This window comes from Cornus florida, unplaced genomic scaffold (assembly GCF_030987335.1).
Source record: "Cornus florida cultivar Cherokee Brave unplaced genomic scaffold, ASM3098733v1 CherokeeBrave_3.0.0_Hap2_Chr11, whole genome shotgun sequence".
Classification (NCBI taxonomy): domain Eukaryota; kingdom Viridiplantae; phylum Streptophyta; class Magnoliopsida; order Cornales; family Cornaceae; genus Cornus; species Cornus florida.
In genome coordinates this window covers 109088832-109114665 of record NW_026775581.1, presented here as the reverse complement: position 1 = coordinate 109114665, position 25834 = coordinate 109088832, and the positions used below count along the sequence as shown (strand labels likewise).

Genomic DNA, 25834 nt, shown 5'->3' with positions numbered 1-25834 from the left:
AGATTTCATAGGGTTATAAAATGGTCAATGTGGAGGTTTACATCTGCTCCAAGTAGTATCGGTTGCTCGTGACGTACGAGTTCACCGACCATTTCCACCAAATCCTCTATTGTATCGCAATTTGTGCCGATGTAGTCGATATAGTAGCGACACACAACCAAGCCACGGGACGAGTGGAGTCCGGATTCAAAGTTGGAACCCACCTCACCGACTCTGACATAAGTTGGACACATTTCTGAAATATCTGAATTCATCATGTTATATGATGTTATATGATTGATGTTTATTGGAGAGAAGTAGTAGTCTATGGTCACTCCTTAAATTGAGAAGCCGTTATTCATGGAAGGGCATAAAAGTCCAATATTCCTTTTATATCTTCAAACTGTAGATGATGGGGTCAAGTCACTCCGTTGCTTTGCACCATTTTTTATAGAAAACTTTGGCGATGGGGAGTCATTTTTGACAATTAATGAATTTTGAATAATGGGACTGCAAAGATTCATCTTTCAATTCAATCCAAATACTTACCTACCCAAGAAAATAATAATGGAAAATAATTATTGTCCCCCATTATCTTCTTTTATACACACATAAATAAATACATATTTTATGTTATATTTCCACTCATATACTTACCTACCCAAGAAAATGTAATGGAAAATAAATTATTTTTTGGGATGGAATTTAGAAAGAGATATCTTATTCAAACTACAATATATATATATATATATATATATATATATATATATAAAACTTTGTTGATAATTATGGAATTATTTTGCAGATATGGGATTCTAAGAATTTGATTAGGAACTATTAAATTACACATAGGATTTGTATTTTTTACATTTAATATAGAGTTAATTACATAGAACTCCCCTGTGATATGACAAAATTACTAAGACCTCCTCTATTTTTGTCCAAAATTATACAGAATTCACTGGAATATGAAATCTTGGTAACAATCATCTCCCATGTTGCTCAAAAAACACAATGATTATGTCATGTTATAAAAAAATTAAAAAAATGTTTAAATTTCAATATTGCCCTCATTTCACAAGATATATTTATTAAATATACAAATATCATTTTAGTAATATGATACCAACTGTTAATCCCATTTTAATGACGTGATAGAAGAGGTTAGTGTATTTATTAAAGAATGATACTTAAGTCTATCCTCACTGATGATGTGGACCAATAATAAATCACTATCACTGTGATTTAGTTGTGATTTGATAAGTGTGTATTTACTCACCATAATAAATCATCATCTCTGTGATGTCATGTCTATTTATTATTGGTTCACATCACTAATGAAGATGGTGTAGATCCTCACTAGTGATTAGTGAGGACGGTGTAAGTCCTCACTAGCGAAGATCTAAGTATTGCTCTTTATTAAAACACAATGATTTGAAAGCTTTTTCCACATAAGTCTCAGACATCCCAAATTTTCGTTGCATTCTTCTTAAATTTGAACTAAATTTTTGCAATTATAAATTTTGTCTAAGAATAATAATAGAAAACCCCAACAATTATCCCCAATCTTTTACCGAATCTGATGTGGTCAAGCCACGTCAGATTTATCAAATGTCTTTTAAAGGTGACTATTCAACATCTTCTCTCACTTCACCTAACTTGGGTATTGAGTAATTAGGTGGGTTTTATCTTCAACCTCACAAACTACATGAATTAGATTCAAACAAGAGACTGGATATGCTAAATTAGATTATGTTCCCAGTCCCAAAGAGTTTTCTTAACTTACGCCTTTGGGAATTTGACGAAGAGCTCTTAAATTTTTATTTTTTCAAAAAAAGTCCGATAAAAAGTCCCAAAGAGTTTTCTTTATTTTTATTGAAATTTCATTTGGTTACACAGAATTCTCAAAAATATTTTATAATTTTGCAAATATAAATTTTGAATTTGGATTTTCTGTTTTCATGATTCTCTTAAACTTGTTTTCTATTTTAAGGATTTTAAAATTGCTTTGAACCGAACAAGCCTTTAAATTCTCCCCCTTTTTATTGTGAAATTTCATTAATTTCCTAACACTGCTGTAGCAGAGTTTGTGGAGTTCACTACCTCACACTCTTATATCTTAATAGTAATTTATTCAATTATAGACTTTTTCGGTTGAGCTAGATACATCAGTTGGTAGAAGAACTCTTCCAAGTCGTGTGAGAGCCAACTCACACCATCCTCTCTCACTTCTTGCCACGTAAAAATAAAAAATGAAAAATTATAGACTTATTCAAAACAAAAACATTAAAAAAAAAACATAAGAATCCAATAGGTGGCAATATTGAGCTTGTGCTCATCTTGTTATATGCCAAAAACACAAGCATCAGATGGAAAGTCACTTTATATAGAAAGGATCCGATTCCATAACCAATATTTCCACTAAAGGGTGAACAAACCCACCGCATCAACAATCCACCGTACCCACGTATACAAGAAGCGGGAGGGAGAAGCTTCTTCGATATGCGTGCCGATAAAATAAAAATTGGTGCAGTTGGGTCCACATCAACCACAAACAGCAATAGAATAGGATCATTTTCTTTTTTGTACTGTATTTTAGGGCATGTTTGTGTACTGTTTCTCTTTTGGGTTTTCCATTTTATACATACAATGATTTTCTTGTCTTGTGATTTATTCTTAGAGCAGAAATGTGCACAATATTTTAAAGCAAAAGAGGTGAAAAAAAATAAATAAATGGATGATGTAGAAAACATATTTCACTTACATTATATAATTACATTAGTTTTTGAAAACCTCACTACAATTGTCCCGCTTTTGCCAATTTAGTGAGAAAAAAAAAAAAAAAAAAAAGTAGACAAATGGTTGTTTGTTGATATAGTGGGAAGTAAATATAGAGTGGATATTTTAGCTTCCATGACACAAATATGGCCATAATCTAAACAAAAAGTATGCATTTAATTAAGACTTGACTATGGGTTTAAAAATAAATAAATAATATTAAGACTTGAGTAGAACCATGAAGCATCCATAGCTTTGAATTTCATGTGAACAGACTACAGTTTATCTAAATTATATTTGAACTTGTAGTTAATGGTTGGGTGGTCTTTGATTTCAAAAGTTTGAAGCTGGTTTAGGGGGCTCTCAATCCAATTTGGGGAAGTTGTCCTCATCCTAGCGGGACATTATCCAATTTGACAGCTATGGGTGTTGACAAATGACACTGCACATAGAAGAGAATAAGGGCCCTGAAGCGATAAAGGAGATGCTTTTGTCCTCCACTTTATTTGAAATGTTGGTTACTTTTGTCAAAAAGGAATTGGGTCATCTACGGAGGTAGTACATTTTGCCTTGCACTAGCATCTTAGTGTGTGGTGTGATTTACTGAAGCTTTTCACATGTATGTTCACTTGAACAAGACCTGAATCAGAAGATATCACTATTTTCTAAACAATTTATGCCCCTGTGACCAACAACAATAACATCTGTTTGCTTTCTTCATCTTGGCAAATTAACTATAAAATGTTTTTTTTTTTTTTTATTTCCCCCATTCCATCTTCTGTATTGTATTTTTCTTTTTTATAACTAACATCACTAGATTACAGAGGATGGATTTATGGTTTCAAATATTAGGAAACTATAAGTGATTGATTTTCACCAAATGTCTAAATGCACACCTACATTCAGTTTTTTCGCGATTCTGCAAATAACACATTCTTCTTCTTTGTAGTTTGCTCCATCCATGGTCAGTCAAATTGAGATTTCTCATACGATGCCTTAGTCTTCTCTCTCACAACCTTAAATCATGATTAGTCAATGGTCGTCAAAACGATCGCACCACCACTTCACATAAAATCGTACCATATCATCAATCATGATTTCAATTTCAATTTATCCCCACTACCCACTTCAGTCAGTTCCTTCCCATCAATGACCTATAGTCCAAGCTCTCATTATGTACTTCTTATGTTATATATAAGCGGATTGGCTCTGCATAGTAATTTCAACTGTTTATAAGCGGATTGGCTCTGCATAGTAATTGAATTGGTTCAAGTCCACATAAAACTAGTCTGGACAAGCTAGGAGGACCTTTAACTTGTCATTGTTAAAACTCCAAATATAAGTTCATTCGAAACTCAATCTCAATCAAAACCAACCATCCAAGCTCAAGCTCCATTTCAAGCCCACTACCAAAATTCAATCCCAGTCTCAGACTCTCAATCAAAACCCTCTACTTCCATCTCAAGCCATTGTTGGTGCTTCAAATCAATGTGAGTTCAGGTACAGAGAATTAATGGCTAAAATTAGGACTTGAACTTAAAGATTTCATTTATTCTTAATTTATTACTTTAAGGGCACATTGTCATTGTTTTAATCTTTCTAATGAAAAGATTGTACTAATATTTTAAGAACATTAGAATCTTCTTCTTCTTTTTCCATAAGTTTCCTTACACTAGTGTCAAAATACAGTATTTTATATAACATAATCCAAGTTGTGTAATCAAACCTCATGATGAATAGAAGGCCTTAACAAAACTCAATTTAGACCCAAGGATTGGTCCGGCATAACTTGAGACAAAATCCAACCCTGCCTGATCTCACAAAGTTAAAAATTCAACAAGAAAATTATATTTTACATATATTAATATAAAGACACAAACTATATCTTATAATTGTAATTTGCAAACTATGATCAAGTTGTAGAGAGATGAAGTGATTAGTTTACGTACCCAAAAAAAAAAAAAAAGAGGAAACGGAAAAGTTGGAGAAGCCTTCACGAGAGAGAATGGAATCTCATTTCCTTTCTCTCTCTCTCTACATCCACCCAAGCAGCAGCATCTCATCACATCACCAACAATTGCAACAAAAAATTCCCTCCAAAAGACATTCCCCAAATCTGAAAACAGTAAAAGCAATGCAAATTAAAAAAAAAAATAAGAAACAAAATTAGAAAGCGTAAACCGAATTCAAAAAGGCCACACAAAAAGCAAACACCACAGACAAGCAAAATCAATCCACTTCACCTCACCGCCATCAACGGCCATTCTTTGTCCATATTCCAACTTCAACCACCCTCACTCCATCGCCGGAAACCTGACGCCTCACCGGCCGGAAAAACAAAACAAAACATGAAACCATGACTATGTCGTCTCCTCCTCCTCCACAGCAACACCAACCCCAAATAATCCGTAAATTGATAGTCGACGTGGTTGACGCTCGTGACCTCCTTCCCAAGGACGGCCAAGGAAGCTCGAGTCCCTACGTCGTCGCGGACTTCGACGGCCAGAAAAAGCGAACATCGACGGTATTCAGAAATTTGAATCCTGTATGGAACGAGAGTCTCGAATTCATCGTCTCGGATCCGGGGACGATGGAGTTGGAAGAGCTTGAAATCGAGGTATTCAATGACAAGAAGAATAGCAATGGGAGTGCGAGGAAGAATCACTTTCTAGGGCGTGTGAAGATGTACGGAAGCCAATTTGCCAAGAAAGGGAATGAAGGGTTGGTTTACAGTCCTTTGGAGAAGAAGAGTGTGTTCAGTTGGATCAGAGGAGAGATTGGATTAAGAATTTACTACTATGATGAGATGGTTGAGGAGGAGCCTAAGACTGAAGAACCGCCGCCGCAGGAGAAGGAAGCGGTGGTGACGCCGGTGGTTGTGGATGTTCCTATGCCGACGCAGGTGGCAATGGAAGGATCAATGTCGCCACCGATTGTTACTATACTGGAGTCCCCGCCGGCTGCGACGGTCCAGATGGAGCATCATCATCCTCATCATGTACCTCCGGTGGTCCAGCAGGAAGTGCGTCAGTTTCCGGCAGAGGTGAGGAAGATGCAGGTAGGGGGTGTAGGTCCTGTTGGAGTTGGTTCTGTTGGATGTCAAAACGAAAGAGTGAGAGTTCTCAGAAGACCAAACGGTGAATACGCGCCGAGAGTGATCACCGGAAAGTTCGCCGGCGAATCGGAGAGAATGTCGAACTTCGGCCTCGTCGAGCCGATGCAGTACCTCTTCATCAGAATTGTGAAAGCTCGTGGACTCACACAGAATGAGAATCCGTTCGTAAAGATCCGTACATCGGGCCATTTCGTTAAATCGAAACCGGCGAGTTACAGACCGAACGAGCCGTCGACAAACCCCGAGTGGCACCAGGTCTTCGCTCTCGGACACAACAAACCAGATTCAGCCAGTTCGACTCTCGAGATCTCCGTCTGGGACGGACCGACGGAGCGCTTCCTCGGCGGGGTATGCTTCGATCTCTCAGACGTTCCGGTTCGTGATCCGCCGGATAGTCCACTAGCTCCTCTGTGGTACCGCCTCGAAGGCGCCGACAATTCACATTCTGGCTGTGTCTCCGGGGACATGCAGCTCTCCGTTTGGATCGGAACTCAAGCCGACGATGCGTTTCCCGAATCTTGGAGCACCGACGCACCGCACGTTGCTCATACGCGCTCAAAGGTCTATCAGTCTCCGAAGCTTTGGTATCTGAGAATTACAGTCATCGAAGCTCAAGACCTACACATTGCTCCCAATCTACCTCCATTGACAGCTCCTGAGATTCGAGTCAAAGCACAGCTAGGGTTTCAGTCCGTAAGAACCAGGCGAGGAGCGATGAACAATCACAACTCCACGTTCTTCTGGCACGAAGACCTCGTGTTCGTCGCCGGCGAGCCATTCGAAGACCAGTTGATCCTGCTCGTCGAGGACTGTACCGCCAAAGATCCAGCGCTTCTCGGCCTCATCATGATTCCTGTGTCTTCAATCGAGCAACGGCTGGATGAACGACACGTGGCCTCCAAGTGGTTCGGATTGGGAGGTGTTGGAGGAGCAGCAAATGGGTCCTCCTACTGTGGGCGCATACACTTGAGGCTCTGCTTGGAGGGTGGGTATCACGTGCTCGACGAGGCCGCTCACGTGTGCAGTGACTTCCGGCCGACGGCAAAACAGCTCTGGAAGCCGGCGATCGGAATATTGGAGCTCGGCATCCTCGGCGCTCGTGGTTTGCTTCCGATGAAAACGAAGGGTGGCGGAAAAGGGTCCACCGATGCTTACTGCGTCGCGAAGTATGGGAAAAAGTGGGTCCGCACCAGGACCATCACTGATAGCTTTGATCCTCGCTGGAACGAGCAATACACGTGGCAGGTCTATGACCCGTGTACCGTGCTGACAATAGGGGTCTTTGACAACTGGCGTATGTTCGCTGACGTGTCAGAGGACAAGCCCGACTACCGTATAGGAAAAGTCCGTATACGCGTATCTACATTGGAGAGCAACAAGGTGTATACCAATTCCTACCCGTTACTGGTGTTGTTACGGACCGGGTTGAAGAAAATGGGAGAAATTGAGGTTGCAGTTCGGTTTGCCTGCCCGTCATTGTTGCCAGAGACGTGTGCAGTTTATGGGCAGCCTTTGCTTCCGCGAATGCATTATCTTCGCCCACTTGGGGTGGCTCAACAGGAGGCATTACGTGGGGCAGCCACTAAAATGGTGGCGGTGTGGCTTGCAAGGTCGGAGCCACCACTGGGGCCTGAAGTTGTTCGGTACATGTTGGATGCGGATTCGCACACCTGGAGCATGAGAAAGAGTAAAGCCAATTGGTTCCGGATAGTGGCTGTGCTAGCATGGGCGGTCGGGTTAGCAAAATGGATAGATGACATTCGGCGGTGGAGGAATCCGGTTACAACGGTTTTAGTCCATGTGTTGTACTTGGTTCTTGTTTGGTACCCGGATTTGATAGTCCCAACCGGGTTCTTATACGTGTTCTTGATCGGGGTATGGTACTATCGGTTCAGACCTAAAATACCAGCCGGGATGGATATCAGACTTTCTCAATCCGAGACTGTTGACCCGGATGAATTAGATGAAGAATTCGACACAATTCCGAGCTCAAAACCACCCGAAATCATCAGGATCCGGTATGACCGGTTGAGAACATTGGCTGCAAGGGTCCAAACAGTGTTGGGTGATTTGGCGACACAAGGAGAGAGGGTCCAAGCGTTGGTGAGCTGGAGGGACCCACGGGCCACAAAGTTGTTTGTAGGGGTGTGCCTTGCAATAACAGTGGTACTGTATGTGGTGCCACCAAAAATGGTAGCAGTGGCACTAGGGTTTTACTTTTTGCGCCACCCAATGTTCAGAGACCCCATGCCACCAGCTAGCTTGAACTTCTTTAGGCGACTTCCAAGCTTGTCTGATCGGTTAATGTAGTAAAAGTAGGTGTAGTAGATGATGAGTAGAAAATTTGGGCATTGTGGAAGTGGTGGTGGAGGACAGAGAGTAAAGAAACAATTGGGTTTTCATTCAACTGTTGGTGTTGAAAAAGTGTGGGGTTTAATAACAAACATCATTGTAACAAGTGAAAAAGAGAGTGGGGTTAAAAGGCATGTGGGAATGGGGTTTTGTTTCTTGTTTTGTATTGAGAGATTGAAAGCATTATTAAATAAGGGAAGGAAAAAAAAAAACAAAGGGAGGTGGAGAACAAAGATGGTGAAAGGTTTGAAGGGGAGATTTTAAATGAGAGAGAGTTTGTTGTAATTTGTGTCGCGGAAAGTGTTAACATTGATTTGCATTCTAACATATAAAATTGGACAAGTCCCGTTATAATTTTACGTGATTTTAATGCTTCTCATCATAAGTTTTACCATTCCCTTTATATATATATCATTGTTTGGTGCAGTATAAAGATATGATTATTCCACACATTCTGTGGAATCATTGTATATATAGTTTTAGCCTGCAATCGATAACAGATGCTAAAATTATTCACTTTAGTCAATGTTATCCAATCCTCTTCTATGTGACATTCAAGTGATCTTAAATTCTCTACTTTCACTTAAAGGATTCCATTTTATCTTCACTGTTAATCATCATTTTTTGTTTAAATAAGTTGTCTTTTTTTTTTTTTACTTATTTAATATTAGAATCATTAATTCAATGATAAAGATTTTCAGGAAGAAGAAAAGGAACAAAGAGAATTGTGCTTTCCTTACTTCTTTGATCATTGCAGTATTGAGATTTGAGACCCTAGTCTATTTAATTTAGTTGTCATTTGATTTTCTCTGATTTTGTATTTAAAGTACCCTTGGGACCTATATGTTGGGCCACAAGTTCAAGTATGGGAGAGAGCAGATTCAGACAACAATAACACTACAACCAAGGTGAGAAAAAAGGGAAAGCACGAAAAAAAAGAGGAAAATGCATGTGGATGTGGATAGTAAAAAATTCTACTTTTTACTGAAAGAGGGGAAAAAGAAGAAAATCAGGATGTGGGTGGATAGTAAAATTTTTACCTTTTACTGAAAGAGGGAAGAAGAAGAAGAAAAGGAATTGCCAGCAATTTAGAATGCAATTCATGTAAAGTTGAGAAAGAAAAAAAAAAAAAAAGAAAGAAAAAAAAAAAAAAAAAAAAAAAACACAATTAACCAGCAATTGAAAAAGTTTACTTTTAACACAGTGATTAATTAGTGATGTTCAGGATATTTGTGAATACTTGGGAATTTGTTGGATTATGTGGGATTATTTATATTCCATTGATTTGATGAAAGAAAGGGAAATGATTTGGGAATTTCTGCAGTAATTCAGAAAAAGTCACTAAGGCTGCAGCAAATCCAAGTAAATCTACTATTAATTTTGAATGGACAATGAACAGCTTTAGTTCCTCCATCACATGGTAGAATAGCATTGGCAAATTGAAACAAGTATTAGACAGTTTACCTTAAAGCATGTAATATCAATTTAGAGAATAGTAGGCTGATTAGAGGATATATAACAGTGAGAGGCCTAATATACAAGAATAATCTTCTGAAATCATGGATGGTTTGAAACTTGCAACAATCTCACCAAAAAAGAACTCACCATAACAACATCATCGCGAAGCTAATCTGAGATCCTGCGTGCTTTTAAAGCCAAAATGCACCACTCCATAACAACTGAGCTTGCTCCATGTTCGAAAAAAGCACATAAATGGTGTGCCAATAAAAAAAAAATATAGGAGAGTTCTTCTACAAATGCACAAGCACAATGAAGATGCCTTCTTAGTAGGGTCACTTGTATGTACTTGCTTGTTAATGGAGAAATTTCCAAAAGTACTGTGTTTTTGTTCTTATTCAGATCTTACTAAAACTCTGTGTTGTTCCATATTTCAATTGTTCCTCACTATTTTCAGGACCTGTCTGTAAAGTCTTTATAGTACTCTAGATCTACCACAATAGGCCATTATATAGATCTTGAATGGGTTCTGGGAAGGTTCCCTCAAACTTTTGCTACTAGGGAGAAATTTCCTCTTAATTTGGCGGCTTCTTTTCCATTCAAATGTTTAAATTTTCTTGTCGAAACAAAATTAACCAAGAGAAATAAAACAAGGTTGCATCATCATAAACTTTGAAATTGAAATGAGCAACGGTCCCGGTATCTACCATGGTATTGGCAAGAAAGCCAGAGGTAAAACATCTTTTTTTCTTCCTACAAATCATTACTTAAGGTCTTGTTTTCTAGTTGAGTGAAAGTTTTTACCATTCATAAATTAAATATGTTTTCCTTTGTGATATGATCATACTTATAATCTCCTATATATTTGCTTATGTATATTTACCTTTTTGTAGATCTTCTGTACAAGGATTATTTTCAGCAACCACCAATTCACTTTCACTACCAAATCCTGGACTGGAGCTTTAATTTGTCCTGTCAAAGTAATCTCTTCTTGATATGTTGATAATAAAGTTTTCAAATGTTGTTTTCATTTATTTCTATTCAATGGAGGAATTGATGCTGAAATATGAGTAGTTTATTTTGATGCTCTCAATGATTTGCATGCATTGCTTTCAATAATACAGCTTATCAATTGAAAAATCTGGAAGTTTCATTGTCAAAATGAAAATAATGTTTTACTTCAAGTAGAGCTAATATTAGTTCTCTTTTTTGCAATTAAACTCTCTTCAGATAAGACCCAACAAACAACTCTTGTTTGTGCATAGTTGTGAATTGCTGCTTTGATCATCATTTGAAAGTTTAACATACTTCTTGAACTTTTTTCAAATGTTGCAGTTAATGAGATTGTGCCTGGACTTGGGACAGATTTTAGATTTTTCATACCTTATCAAAGGTCTAACAAGGTGCCATGGACTCATTGCTATATACACATTTCTTGTCTTTATTATATTTCAAGAAACTTCAACCATAATTCACTGGTGATTGTGGATGCAGGTGGAACTGAGATACTTACATGACTATGTCGGGGTTACTGCAGGCATCAGTTTGGCAACAAGACCTATACTAGATTTCTCAGGCGTGGTCGGTAGCAGCTTTTTCTCCATTGGAACAGAACTCGCATTTGATAGCGCAACAGCAACTTTGGCCAAATGCAATGCTGGTTTTACCTTGAACAGTCCCATCCTCATTGCTTCCTTGAGCTTGTAATTCTTTTTCCTCTGTTTGACATGACAGAAATAAATTGAATGAAGAAGCACTTCACATTGAATTTTCCGTTTTATCAAAATTAAATGAGAAATCTTACCCTGCATGAACCTTTTGAGAACAACCACATGAGATGAAGCTTTAAGTGGTGGTTCTTTTCAAAGATAACATATTTTTATATGTATAGCAAATGTGCTGTACTAGTTTGAGATCATATTTAGAACATTCTCATTCACTATTAATTTGAATCAAAATGGTTGATTTTCTGATACATACTTAATGATGCAGGAATGACAAAGCTGATACTCTGCGTGCTTCTTGTTATCGCTCACTGAATCCTCTTACCAGCACTGCTGTTGCAGCCGAGCTAACTCACAGATTCTTCAGCAATGAGACAGTACTTAGTTTGGGCACCCAGTATGCTTTGCTTCCCATTACAACGGTGAAAGCTCGACTGACCACTAACTTCAAGGTAGGTGCCCTTATACAGCAGCAGTTATGGTCACCACTTCTCTTAACTATAGCTGGAGAGGTGGACTTCAAGGCTGTAACTAATAAGGCTAAGCTAGGGCTGTCTTTGGCTATTAGACCCTAGAAGATCAAGCAACCCTAGAAGATCAAGCAACTTTGTTTTTCTTTTTCTTTCTTATATACCATGGGGGTAAAACATATAATTGTTGGAAGAACAATATTGCATGAGCCCAGTTTCTTCCACTTTCTACAAGGGAATGACCCTTCTTTCCCCATTCTACCATATCATAAGAGTGCAAAGTTATGACCCTTTTAGTACGTTATATATATATATATATATATGAAAGCTAGAAAATGTTTACCTATCAGGAAAGCAGATAATAAGATGTTGGGCTCAATTGGTGCTATATATAATGAGATGTTTTATTTGGAGAATCTCATGGAGAAGGACCAAAAAAACATTCCTTTTATGCTGAACTCTCAGAGTTTGATCAAAATAAATTTGACTCTATGAATCATGTAAATATTTCCATCTTAACTAAGTCTGCTACGTAAAAGTGGCATCATGAGAAACCATACCATAGTTTGCAAATTATAAAGCTTGTACTTCTGTCAAATCTTTAAAAGTTATATAGTTACTATGTAGGAAGGAATCACAAGACATCAAACACCAAGAAATATAAACAAAAAACCTTCTTTGGCAGAGAATTTTTATAGCAACTTAAGAGAGAGAATCAGATGTGTGATGAAGCTTGAAGAAGTCCATCACGGATCTTAGTAGCCATATCGCGAACGGCACCAGGTCCATGGGGGATGAACACAGCAGAGGATTTAGAGGCCGTGCCAATTTCCTTCACGGTGTCAAAGTACTCAGTGACAGGGACCATGTCCATAACATCCTTTTCAGTAGTTCCTGGCACATTAACTGAAAAGCCTAACACACTATCTCTCAAGCCATCCACGATTGCTTGACGCTGGCAAGCAATTCCCAAACCTGAGAGGTACTTAGACTCGGCCCCACCTTCAGCTCGCTTAATTTGTAGAATTTTTTCAGCCTCTGCCTTCTCATTAGCAGCCACCCTCAGTCTTGCAGCTGAAAATAAATTTTAGTTACTGGAACTGTGAAACAAAATTAAAAACTAGTTGCTCAATAAACAGGAAAACATTTTGGTGTGAGATAATTGGCTTAGTTGGAAAGAGATTTTGATAGTACTAATTTCCAACCTATAGTTAAAACATTATGCATATTAATCACAAATATCTCATGAACAAAAATTTATCATATTTAAGGCCATTGAAAAGCTAAAACTGATTGTCAGGACAGGCTGACATTCTTGTTTCCAAGGAAACAGCAAACTAGTTCGTTCTTCTCTATCTTAAAAAAAAAATCAGTTAATATAGAAATTTACTATGAATACATCAAGTATATGCAGTGTTCATCTGGTTCTATATCAACAATCAGTGTGTGCACAATCTCATAGCCATATGCAGACATAGCCTGCGAGCAATTGAAAGAACAGTGTTAAAACCAAGTCAATACATAGGAATCATAATATTTAATCACTATCTGATCAAACCTTTTCAAGTTCATCTTCAACAGCTTTAGCAATTCATTTTTTTGCTCAAAGGCATCCTCGAGGTAATCTGATCTCAAAATCGCAGTGCAAATGCAACGAAGACAGAGATTATTTTTCTTTATGATCTACATTATGTTTATTTCTACATATCAAGCATGACTTTTGGGTCAGTACCATCAAACACATAGGCCTGGATTTGAGTCCTTGTGTTGGTGAGTTTATAGAAAGCATCGCTCGCCTTATCTGCCAGTACACGCGATACTGCACAGATGCTACAACATTGACAAATACATTGTCCTGCAAAGAAATTAATAACTACAAAGACCAGTGATTTCAGTTCCACTAGCACATTCGCACTAAATGCTACAAAGAAAAGTTTCCAAAAATCAACAATGAGACTCTAATTACTTTTTTTTTTTTTTTTTCCTAGTTGGTACTCACACACACTTGACTCTTCTGAGACTTGAACCTCCGACGTCTTTTGAGGAGTAAGAGGCTATACCGCTAGACTACTGAACCGTTGGTCACTCTACTTACTTTGGGCACCCATTACAATGGTAAAAGCTCGGCAAGGTAGGTGCCCTTATACAGCAGGAGTTATGGTCACCACTTAACTATAGTGGGAGAGGTGGACTTCAAGGCTGTAACTAATAAGGCCAAGCTAGGGCTGTATTTGCTCTTAGATCCTAGAAGATTAAGCAACTTTGTTTTTCTTTTTTGGTACTCTATTGCAGTGAGGTCAAAGATATCATTGTCGGAAGAAAAATATAGCATGAGCTCAGTTTCTGCCACTATGGAGAGAGTTACATATAGTCTTGTTCGCGTGTGGTGAGACTGTTTCGTAATTTGAAATAAGTACAATTTTATATGTAATTATGTGTTATCCCAGTAATTTTGCTGATACACAAACTCAAATTGACCTTTTTGTATTACAGAAAACAATATTAGTTGTGAGTCAGAGAATTTAATTGTTCATAATTTTGTAGGTTGTCCAAAATGTTTAAAAACAATTATGGAGTACATCCAGAGTAAGTAAAAACATTAAATTATTATATAACTTTTAAGAAATTGGGCTCAATTAATGATATTGAGAGTGATACATTCCCTCGGAGAATAACCAAAAAAAAGTCCTTCAATTTCCAATTTCTTATAATAACCCAACTATATGAATCACCTCGAGTGACCACAGTTTCAATCAGATGCAGCTTCTATTGTTTAAAAAGCTGCAGCAAATTCTTGAATTAGGACTGCAACAGAGAGAACCAATGAACTGGCATCTACCAAGGAACAATCCCATAGTTTGCAAATTATATAATAAGCTTGTACTTCTACCAAATGTTCAAGTCTGCTATGTACTTAAAAAAGTTATAGACAAGTATCCATAGGAAGAAACCACAAAACAAACACCAAGAAATATAAAACATAAAGGAACTATGTCATAGAATTTCTGTAGCAACTTGAGAGAGAATCAAGAAGTGTGTGATCCCTGGAGAAGTCCATCACGGATCTGACTAGCCACATCACGAACAGCACCAGGTCCATGGGGGATGAACACAGCGGAGGATTTTGAGGATGCACCGATTTCCTTCATGGTGTCAAAGTACTGAGTGACAAGGACCATGTCCATGACATCTTTTGCAGTAGTTCCCGGCACATTAACTGAAAAGCCCAACACACTATCTCTCAAACCATCCACGATCGCTTGACGCTGGCGAGCAATTCCCAATCCTGAGAGGTACTTGGACTCAGCCTCACCCTCAGCTCGCTTAATTTGTAGAATTTTTTCAGCCTCCGCCTTTTCATTAGCCGCCACCCTCATCCTTGCAGCTGAAAATAAATTTTAGTTATTAGAACTGTGAAACAAAATTGAAAACCAGTTGCTCAAAAAACAGCAGATCATTTTGGTGAGAGATAATTGGCTTAGTTGGCAAGAGTGTTTAATAGGTACTAATTCCCAATCTATAGTAAAACAGTAGGCAGCATATTAATCACAAATATCTCATGAACTACAATTTATCATATTTGAGGCCATAGATTAGCTACAACTGCCTGTCAGGATATACTGACATTCTATAGAACTGTGAAACAAAATTGAAAACCAGTTGCTCAAAAAACGGCAGATCATTTTGGTGAGAGATAATTGGCTTAGTTGGCAAGATTGTTTGATAGGTACTAATTCCCAATCTATAGTAAAACAGTACGCAGCATATTAATCGCAAATATCTCATGAACTACAGTTTATCATATTTGAGGCCATAGATTAGCTAAAACTGCCTGTCAGGATATACTGACATAAACAGCAGATCATTTTGGTGAGAGATAATTGGCTTAGTTGGCAAGAGTGTTTGATAGGTACTAATTCCCAATCTATAGTAAAACAGTACGTAGCATATTAATCACAAATATCTCATGAACTACAATTTATCATATTTGAGGCCATAGAATAGCTAAAACTGCCTGTCAGGATATACTGACATTCTTGTTTCCCAGGAAGAGGGAGGCAAGGGGTTTCAACAGTGATCATTTGATGGGTTTTCACTTTGCAGATTTTCTAAGTCCACAAGTTCGACAATAGAACGAAGACAAGTCAATTACATGACTCAAGATACAGCCTCTCAAAGCAGTATAGCCGTTTAAAATGGTATAACTAATATTAAACAGTATGGCCATGAAAAGCCATACGGGAGATAAAGTTGAATTTAGAAACTTGGTCAAATTATAGGAGAGGGTATCTTTTGAGAAATAGAGTTGAATTTAAAAACTTCTACAGATTATAGGAGAGATAGTGTATCTTTACCAGCATTGATTTCATTCATAGCACGCTTAACGTGCTCATCTGGTTCTATATCAACAATCAGCGTTTGCACAATCTCATAGCCATATGCAGACATAGCCTGTGAGAAATTGAAAGAACGGTGTTATAATCAAGTCAAAACATAGTTCTATTGATTGGTCGATGGGTTCAGGGATCAAATGAATAGCTTGATGAATGTGCACAGGGACCAATGGGTCAGGGATCAAAGAACTTTGAGTAGCCTGTAGACATAGGCATCATAATATTTAATCACTATCTGATCAAACCTTTTCGAGTTCATCTTCAACAGCTTTAGCAATTTCATTCTTTTGCTCAAAGGCATCATCAAGGAGTAGCTTCGGAACACTGGCTCTAATTACTAAATATATTTAGAAGAAAAAGCCAGTCAGCTTATGATATTTGTGGTAATATAATATTAATATTGCAGTGCATATGCAACTTAGACAGTTTATTTTTCTTTATGATCTTCATTAAAGCTTATTTCAACATATCAAGCATGACTTTGGGTCAGTACCATCAAACACATAAGCCTGGATTTGAGTCCTTGTGTTGGTGAGTTTATAGAAAGCATCGTTCGCCTTATCTGCCAGTGCACGATACTGAATAGATGCTACAACATTGACAAATACATTGTCCTGCAAAGAAATTAATGACCACAAAGACAAATGATTTCAGTTCCACTTGAACACTAACTGCCACAAAGGAAACATATATATCTATTTCTGATAGCTAAAATTTTAGCATCCAAACAAAAAATATTAATAATAAAGATTTAAAATGCTAATTACGAAAGAGAAAGACCTTGGTTTTGGTCTCGCAGCGGACATCCAACTGCTGCAGTCGAAGGGAAAGATGCCCAGACAGCTGACTTCCAAGGAACCAAGGCAGGCAATGGCATCCCGGTTCAAGTACCTCATCGAACTTGCCAAATCTCTCCTTAATTGCAACTGTGGATTGGTCCACTTGTACACAACAAAACAGATTACCCATATTTTCTACAGAGACAATTAGAAAAAGAAATTAGAATGTTTCTCTACAGACCAACAAAACATGGCTAGATAAAGAGTCAGAAAAAGAAATTAGAATGTTTCTTTACAGACCAACAAAACATGGCTAGATAAAGAGTCACCCCTGATAACCAAGGCACCCATCTAAGATTAAAAGATTAGAAGGATGATAATTCCCACAGTGATTCAGTGTTCTTTAAACAAGTCAGATTTATTTTAATTGAACATCTAAACTGACAGTAATACATGAACATGATCCATAACATGAGTTGAAAAAATAGATAAATGACCAAACAAATAAAAGGAACTGTTCTTTGTTTTTTTAGGTAAACCTATGCTCTTATGAGAAGAAACACGAATTGTAAAGTCTCTACAACAAAACCCAACATATATTATCAGAAAAATTATACCAATTTTAATAATAGATTATAGATCATCTAATTCCCTAAACTCTGAGAAATTCTTTGCACAAATGACAATAATAAATCTACAAGAATATACGGTTCCATGACTGGTGATTTCTGGATAACTACATGCATCAACGGACTTCAATTCTCAAAAAAAAAAAAAAAACTACACAAAATTTTGGCAAATTCAAGGGCAGTACATAAAACATAGAATTTCAAGTCAACTCAACAAACCCAATAGATGAGAGAGAGAGAGAGAGAGAGAGAGAGAGAGAGACTTACAATTAAATATGAATAGTAAACTAGAAGATGAGATGTTAAGTCGAATGAGGCAAGGATTATAAAGGGCTGCAATTGCCACATAATCAAGTGGGGTCAAATATTTTTTTTATTTGTCTATTAGTATTTACTAAAGTACAGCAACTCTCTGACAATAAAGTCAGCTACTAATATTCTCCTATATATGTAAATAATCATAATCAAATGAGCTGTGCTTGCACAGGTTGTGCCTAAACTGCAGGCAAAGACTCTCAGAGTCTTCGCCATAAAGAGATGGAAACCCACGAGAAAATTCCTAAATACTATTTAAGATTAATCCTTGAAAGAGCTGTTGTCATATTATATTTGTATAATGATTCATATACATTATAAGTAATGAACTGTGCTTGGATTTAGGATATACTTCAAAGAAGCTGTCAACGAGTGCTTACGAAATCACAGCAATTATATGTGTGTGTGTGTGTGTGATCTATATCAAAATCAACCCAGTTGTAATCAATAACAAATTAAACAAGGAACAAGGAACAAGAAACATTACATAGTTCCAATAAAAGAACAAACAAGCCACAGACAACTTAGGCCGGCAAAAGATTTTAGAAGAACAGGAATTACAAATTTCAGCCAATCTCTCCCAAGACACTCCAAGCCCTAAACCCTAAAAACCCTTTTTATTGAGATATAAGAGAGTTGGAAAGGAGTCCAAGACCCACAACAGAAAAACATCTCCCCAGACCAAAACAAAATTCGGCACGCAAACATCACAAAATCAAATCAAAGATAACAAATAGGTTAAGAGTCTTTGGAGTGATTTTTTTGGTGTGATTAATTAATAACAATAATATGTGACAAATGGTAATCCTTTCCGTACGCTTGCATATGAAAAGTTTTGAAAAAGACGCGTTATCCACTAAAATAAATTTTATTGAATTGATGAATGATGATTTTCATTTTAATACGGTACAGAATATACATGCATTCACATGTTAATCGAAGAGATTACAGGAATTAAAGAACTCACCGAGAGATTTGGATTTTGGGTTTCGTGCAAAGAAGTAATAAGAAATTAAAAATAAAAAAAGTTTGAACCCTAGATAGAGATATGGGAATTATCGCAGCAATTTACAAGATGAGAGATACCTTCTAGCACTCTGAAAAGACAACCACTTTTCTGCTAGTTGTATCCTTTTTCTTTTTGGAATAAAGTATACCCCTTCAACAAATATATATATATATAAAATAATATAGAGAGAGGCTGAGTGGGCTCAGGCCTCTAGTGTGGGGAATCGAAAACTGTGGGTAAGCAAGGCAAGCGTGAGTAGATGGTTTTGCTTGCAATGCAAGTGTGAATCGACGGTTTTGATTTGATCAAATTAGGCAATAAAGGGGTCAGAAGAAGATAAAGGATAGACAGTACAAATTTTTCATTCTGTATGCCTCCAATAAATAGTTTCCAACAATAACTCTATAACTCTTATTATAAATTTCAGTGCGTAACAAAAACCTTTTAAACCTTATATATATATGTTTTTATGTAATTGGTAGGTAATATTGCGTACGCAAGTGAATGCATATATATAAACTATTTCGTTTTAAGTAATTTCATCAACACGTTTTCAATTTTAAAGTTATCGTTAGGTGAGATTGGTTACATCAAGTCAAATTAATCGGATGGCCTTTCAACTCTATTCCCCTAATAACTCACTATATTTATAATTTTATACACATATATTGAGGAAAAGCAAAAATTACCTATTTGCTAACTTGAATGCGTTGATTTTAAAATTAATAATATGATATCAAAAACTACGGGTGGGACTAACTTTTTTTTTTTTTTAGCAGTGACTCATTATGACATTGCTGTTACCCGATTACTTCAAAGACTTTTAATGTGTTTAATCCACCCTCAATTGGGTACTAGGTGATCTTAAAATTAATAAATGAGTAATTATGGAGGTGGGAGGTTTTGGCAACAATGTTGTAATATTGTTTAGTTCAAGCTATTTTGTTAGTCCTTTACCAAGAAAGGAAAATGGTTTAATTGGTTTGATTTCAATTTCAGCTAATTATTTTGTAAGTTTGATTCTGAGATACTTCATACATCAACATCAAGCCAAAATGTATACACACAATACAAATTCAAGCTGAATCAGGTCAATTGCAAAAGTTGTTGAGACAAGGCCGATTGAACTATTAGGCGACTTAACGGTTGCATAAGGCCCCGCTAATAAGAAGGTCGCTAAAACTATTGTTTCCTTATTATATTGGACTTCTTAAAAAATTTATTTCCTTACATCGATTCTAAAATTATTATTTCAACTTCCAAATATTTTTATTTTCTTATATTATTAGACGTGCCAAAGCGTCCTATTCATTAAAATTCATTAAAATTTTAATTAAAATTGTTTTCTTATTTTATTAGAATTCATTAAAATTTTATCTCCTTATTTTAGTGAGTCCCTAAAATTATTTCTTCCTCCGTCTCAAATTAAAAAACTGACTCATAATTTCCTAATGTTTTTATTTCCTTATTCCTTATATTATTAGATCCTTATTACTTCCTTATTTCCTTATACTATTAGACTCATACAATCAATAGTAGCAACTTAATAATGGGCATTTCCTTATATTGTTAGACTCCTTCGTATCAATTTAACAGTGTGGAAAAAGAATTTGATTCATTCTAAAATTTTCATTCCACATTCTATCAAATTTCGAAATTCTATTATTATTTAATTGTTTTTTTATCATCCGCTTCTTTGACGTTTTTTTTTAAATATAATTAACTAATTATTAAGCTTACAAAAATTAACTGAGAATTGTGGAAATTAATATTTAAATAAATTTTAAATTTTAAAAAATTATATAATAGTGAAAAAATATATATTATTCACTTGATTCATAATAATAATAATAATTAAATGTGTAAGTCGCTCTATTGTCAAAGATTTTTATTGAAATAAACATTATTAACATATTAAGTGGTCACTTTTATAATTTTTGTCTAATGTCCAAAATGCCACCCCCGTGGAGGAACAACGTAAAAACGTTGCCTGTGTAAACTTAATTTGAAAATTCTGGGACTCCTTAATTATTAGCCATTTAATTTATTTTATTATATTTAAAACACAAATAAATCTAATTTCCCCTTGTATTGCAAGATGAAATTCGCCTGCCTCTATATGGTCGTCTTACTCATTCTCTTGGTTTGTAATTCTCAATTTCATATTTTCACGTACCTATCTCAACATCGTGTGTGTGTGTGTTTTTTATAGATGAATATTTTGGATAGTAATTGTTTTTTTATATTTTATTTTTTATTTTTTTGCTCCACGATCTAATCCTATTGGTTAGATGGGTTGGCTTATCCGAATTCGATGAATGTGAGACTTATTCAATTAATGGGGTTTGGTGAATCGCCATGTCCAAGAAACTGCTCAGCAATTTAACAAATTGGAAAATGGTGGTCATCTTGTGCTCTTCATGGGCCCCATCATTCACATGCTTCTTGTTATCACCTTCTGTGCAATTATGTGCCACTATAAAAGGAGAGTCTGTTTCCCTTGGAAATTGATTCCTTAACGACTTTTCTTATTTTTATTCTCTCTCTTTCATTCCTTTTTCATTTTCAATCCTTCTCACTAAGAAATTTTCAACCGGCTCACTTTATCACTAGGAATAAAATAATGAAGCTTAAAGTTTATCAAGATAACGATTACATTAAATGATTTATATTTTTCGTTAAATTATTTGTTTTTGCTTTTCGGTGTTTTATTTTTCTTTTCTTTTTTATCATAAATGAATTATTCTTTACGATCGTAACTCACAAAATAAAAAATCTCTTTCTATCTTCTATCTTTTCAAAACACAAGATTAATTAAGTCTGATACAATAAAAAATAAAAAAAATAATAACATTAACTACGAGATAAAACAAAGAAAAATATATTAAAAAATAACTATTATGTTTGAAAAATAAAAATAAAAATAAAAAATTATTTTCACGAATTTATGCCATACCCTTTTTATATATTTTATCTATTATAAAAATAAGGATAAATTTGGTATTAAATTTTTTTATTGAAAATATTAGACTTTTCTTCCTTTTCTTTCTATTTTTTACATGATAGGAAAAAAATAGAAGAAAAGACTACCATTTTTAATTAAAAAAAAAATTTAATACCAAATTTAACCACCGAAAAAGAATTTTAAAAGAATAATGATATAATAAGTACCAGTGAGAACACGAAAAACATAAGCAAAAATCATAAATTATTCAATAATCTATAAGAAAAATAGGATCGTTTATAATGTCATTGTCTTATGTCTAATGCTGTGTTCGGGTAAAAAAGAAAGAGGTGTGTAGAGAAAATAGAAAGGAATGGAAAGAAAATAAAATATGATATAATGGTAAAAATAATTAAAACTTTTTATTTCCTTCTCTCCTAACGAATATAGTAAATTATGAGCTTATTTTATTCTTTTCTATCCAACCGAATAAAAAGAAAGATATACATAATCTCTTTCCTTATTCTCTCGCTTCCATTAACAAACTTTAAAACAATTATATAAATAAGTTAAATCATCAATTTAATTGTGTCATAAAATTATAATACAATGTAATACAAATATGTTGTAGAAGAGGAATCCTCTCGAGCCAAGGTGGGTGTTGTATTGTAACGACCCGAACCCAGGGGTCAGAATAATTAACGGGTCCTTACCCGAACCTGAGGTTAACTAAGGCCAAAATAGTCATTATGCACTTCAGTGTGAGTTAGGAGTCATACTAGTCATTTATAACCATATTGGATCATTAAAGAATGGTAACTCCGACTTAGAGTTCATGTTAGAACCCTAGGGTCACGAGAGGTAAAATAGTCATTTCAAGTTAAAATTATAAAATGAGATAGATTCCAATGGAAATGTGATTCAAAATATATCAATCTAGACTCAATAATGGCTTAATTTTGGGTTAGAAATAACCAAGTTATGATTGTTTGAAGTTTAGTCAATTCTAGTGATTTTGACAACCTCAAATATTCTAAGTCTAGATTTAAATCCAATTGATCGGACCGAGAATGAAATCTGTCATCTTTTGAAAATTTTCTAAGTGTGGGAGAATCCGATCGATCAGATTAAACCCAGAAAGTGGACATGGACTTCCAAGGGAGCTTTGGTTTGCTTATACTTTGCCATTATGATCATATGCACATTCAAACAACTCAAAATCTGTCCCAAAACATCCACACACATAAATATAGTGACAAAACAATGTTCATGTTTCATAATTGATCCATATTACATCATCGTAGCCAAAATGAGGCAAGTTAATTGAATACACATGACCAAATAAATGCCTCTACACTGCCGTATCAATAAATACAGAATAATACATGATTAAACCCAAAACTTTATATATATAGTATGGACTACAATTGACATCAATAATTCACTTCCTCACAAAGTCTACAATTGTGAAGATGAATCATCCACTTCGTCATTTCCGAGTCCTGAAATATTTTAAATAAGGGGTGAGTACCACCGCTCAATAGAGGATGCCTAAATGGTGTGATATCCCCGGATTTCAGAATGCGGGTTGGCCAGGCCCACGCCCGAATACCCGATGATATCAAAATAAATTGATAATAAACGAACACAGAGTACAAAAGAATAAAGAAGAATAAATAAAATGCTGACAAGAAACTAAAATGATAATCTAATAATAAACCTCAGAATATATTTCCATTAGTTAATAAACTCTTCTGATACAACTGATCCTCCAAAATACAACTCGGGAATCCATACTGTGTGGACCCCTAGAAAATCCAAACTAAACAAATGACAGCAATAACTGTCTAAATCAGGAAACTGAATCATAAAGGAACTCCTATATAGCATCGGAAGAATGAAGTAGATTGATCCTCGCTCAGCACAAATAACCTCTACTCCTAATGAACACCTGAAAAATAATGGTGGGTCAGGCCCACAAACAAGTTCTACTCTACTACAGTCCAAGCAGAGATCCGATACACATATACATCCTAGTCAATCCAACAGTAACTAGTAGTCCGTATATATATATATATATACACACACACTAAAGGAACCTCACTAGACTATAGGGTTGTCTCAACCTGAATAGTAGGTAACATGCAAAACGCACATATAGTGGGCATGAGTACCTAGACCTACCAGGGTACACAACTATACTATATCTAGCTACACATCCCTGGCGATATACGCACCCTAACCATTGATCATGAGACTCAAGTTCATATCATGCCACCATACTTATATATATATAATCTAGTAACCATCCTATTCAGTATAAATTAATCCTCCATAAGTCATTCAACTTGTTCAGCTGACCTGACTTGAATATAAGTAGAACTTAACATTTTAGTTAATCCATTCCCTTATATAATAAATTAATCCTCCATAAGTCATTCAACTTGTTCAGCTGACATGACTTGAATATAAGTAGGACTTAACATTTTAGTTAATCCATTCCCTTATATAAAATAGGTAGGACTTAACTGATAAGTTAATCCGTCCCTAAAATGCCACCGTCCCATACCGGTGCATTAAGCCACACAATCCAACAATTGATGTAACAATTAAAGAAATACATCAAACATTCTAGAAATAACTATGATAATATGATATCAAGTTATCACATAATATGAATGACTTATTATTTATTTAAGCTTCCTATATCATATGTCCTACATAAACTGAATCTTATACATGATGATATTTTACTATACTGTCAAATAAGCATTCTCCGTATCCAATTCATCATACACATTTAATCTCAATTGCTTAAACATATTAAAAGATTAAATTCATTCGTTTGTTTAAAACATTCAAATAGCAAGCATCATTATGATTGAGTCTATTTAAATTTATTTAAACCCAAATCTAGTTCCTATTTAATGTTCAGGAATCCTAGGCATGTTTCTACGTTCCATCATTCCACAGATATGAAAAAATACATAATGTAAACATATAAAAATTCACACCGGAAATCAAATCAAAATCATGCATTTATCAATTCATGACACAAGAGCAGATATGAACCAATTTCATAAAACCTATGTTCTAATCCAATTAAACATGCATAATTATTTAATTTTATGTGTTTAATAAATCCTGAAATTTCCTAGGCATGTACAGAAACACGAATCAAATGGAAAGAAATAGAAGAAGAACTTGCCTTAAACTTTCGGATCGAAAGTTAAACTTCTTCTTCCTTGATCTTCTCTCTACGAATATTTTCTCCTCCTTCCTTCCTTCTCTAACTCTCTCTCTCTAGAATATATCACATGAATATTTCTAACCCCCTTTTACAACTTGTAGCTATATATTTATAGGCTAAATAAAATAACCCTAACCCTTTTCCCAATCCAAGTCAACTTAAAAAATAAATAAATAAATAAAATATTAAAAAGGTAAGTAAAATATGTTACGTATATAATTTATGTATATCTTTATTAAATAAATAAATTATACACATCCCATTATTTATTAATGGATTATCCAATAATACTTAAGTTATCATAATATTATAAAGTAACTTAAAATATAACACGTATCAAATCTATGTATATTTTTATTATTTAAATATAAAACATATACATCAGATTAAATATTACTACCCAAGTTACCATAAAAGTAATTAATAAATTACTTTCCCTTTTATATGTATTAAAAAGGTAAGTAAAATATGTTACGTATATAATTTATGTATATCTTTATTAAATAAATAAATTATAAAAATTTCATTATTTATTAATAGATTATCCAATAATACTTAAGTTACCATAATATTATAAAGTAACTTGAAACATAACACGTATCAAATCTATGTATATTTTTATTATTTAAATATAAAAC

The 25834-nt window shown here is 35.1% G+C and overlaps 3 protein-coding genes and 1 pseudogene across 7 annotated transcripts; 2 read left to right on the top strand and 2 right to left on the bottom strand.

The window, feature by feature from the left end:
* Positions 1 to 4867: 4867 nt before the first annotated feature.
* On the top strand, positions 4868 to 8581 carry LOC132283805 (protein QUIRKY). Its single transcript, XM_059785832.1, has one exon. The coding sequence runs from the start codon at positions 5114 to 5116 to the stop codon at positions 8180 to 8182; it is 3069 nt and encodes a 1022-aa protein (XP_059641815.1). The 5' UTR covers positions 4868 to 5113; the 3' UTR covers positions 8183 to 8581.
* Positions 8582 to 10302: 1721 nt separating this feature from the next.
* On the top strand, positions 10303 to 12326 carry LOC132284630 (mitochondrial outer membrane protein porin of 36 kDa-like). The gene is made up of 5 exons (XM_059786747.1): positions 10303 to 10414; positions 10576 to 10662; positions 11018 to 11085; positions 11177 to 11385; positions 11675 to 12326. Exons 1-5 carry the CDS (start codon positions 10366 to 10368, stop codon positions 11979 to 11981), a joined length of 720 nt encoding a protein of 239 aa, XP_059642730.1. The 5' UTR covers positions 10303 to 10365; the 3' UTR covers positions 11982 to 12326.
* Positions 12327 to 12591: 265 nt separating this feature from the next.
* Positions 12592 to 13984, bottom strand: LOC132281822 (hypersensitive-induced response protein 1-like; annotated as a pseudogene).
* Positions 13985 to 14712: 728 nt separating this feature from the next.
* On the bottom strand, positions 14713 to 19101 carry LOC132282759 (hypersensitive-induced response protein 1). 5 transcript variants are annotated; one of them, XM_059784541.1, is made up of 6 exons: positions 19080 to 19101; positions 17051 to 17244; positions 16764 to 16884; positions 16516 to 16607; positions 16232 to 16328; positions 14713 to 15261 (listed from the first exon to the last, which is right to left on the bottom strand). In XM_059784541.1, exons 2-6 carry the CDS (start codon positions 17237 to 17239, stop codon positions 14903 to 14905), a joined length of 858 nt encoding a protein of 285 aa, XP_059640524.1. In that variant the 5' UTR covers positions 17240 to 17244; positions 19080 to 19101; the 3' UTR covers positions 14713 to 14902. The 5 variants fall into 5 exon arrangements, with proteins under 5 accessions (XP_059640524.1, XP_059640523.1, XP_059640522.1 ...); XM_059784540.1 differs by lacking the exon at positions 19080 to 19101 and adding an exon at positions 18961 to 19066; XM_059784539.1 differs by lacking the exon at positions 19080 to 19101 and adding an exon at positions 17946 to 18024.
* Positions 19102 to 25834: the final 6733 nt, after the last annotated feature.

Coding starts and splice junctions, on each gene's coding strand:
- LOC132284630 (XM_059786747.1), top strand. CDS start 10,366: ATGAGCAACGGTCCCGGTATCTACCATGGTATTGGCAAGAAAGCCAGA. Junction 10,415..10,575: donor TATTGGCAAGAAAGCCAGAG/GTAAAACATCTT, acceptor ACCTTTTTGTAG/ATCTTCTGTACAAGGATTAT. Junction 11,386..11,674: donor CTCATTGCTTCCTTGAGCTT/GTAATTCTTTTT, acceptor TTAATGATGCAG/GAATGACAAAGCTGATACTC.
- LOC132282759 (XM_059784541.1), bottom strand. CDS start 17,239: ATGGGTAATCTGTTTTGTTGTGTACAAGTGGACCAATCCACAGTTGCA. Junction 16,885..17,050: donor GCTGCGAGACCAAAACCAAG/GTCTTTCTCTTT, acceptor ATTTCTTTGCAG/GACAATGTATTTGTCAATGT. Junction 15,262..16,231: donor TATGAATGAAATCAATGCTG/GTAAAGATACAC, acceptor ATTTATTTTCAG/CTGCAAGGATGAGGGTGGCG.
- LOC132283805 (XM_059785832.1), top strand. CDS start 5,114: ATGACTATGTCGTCTCCTCCTCCTCCACAGCAACACCAACCCCAAATA.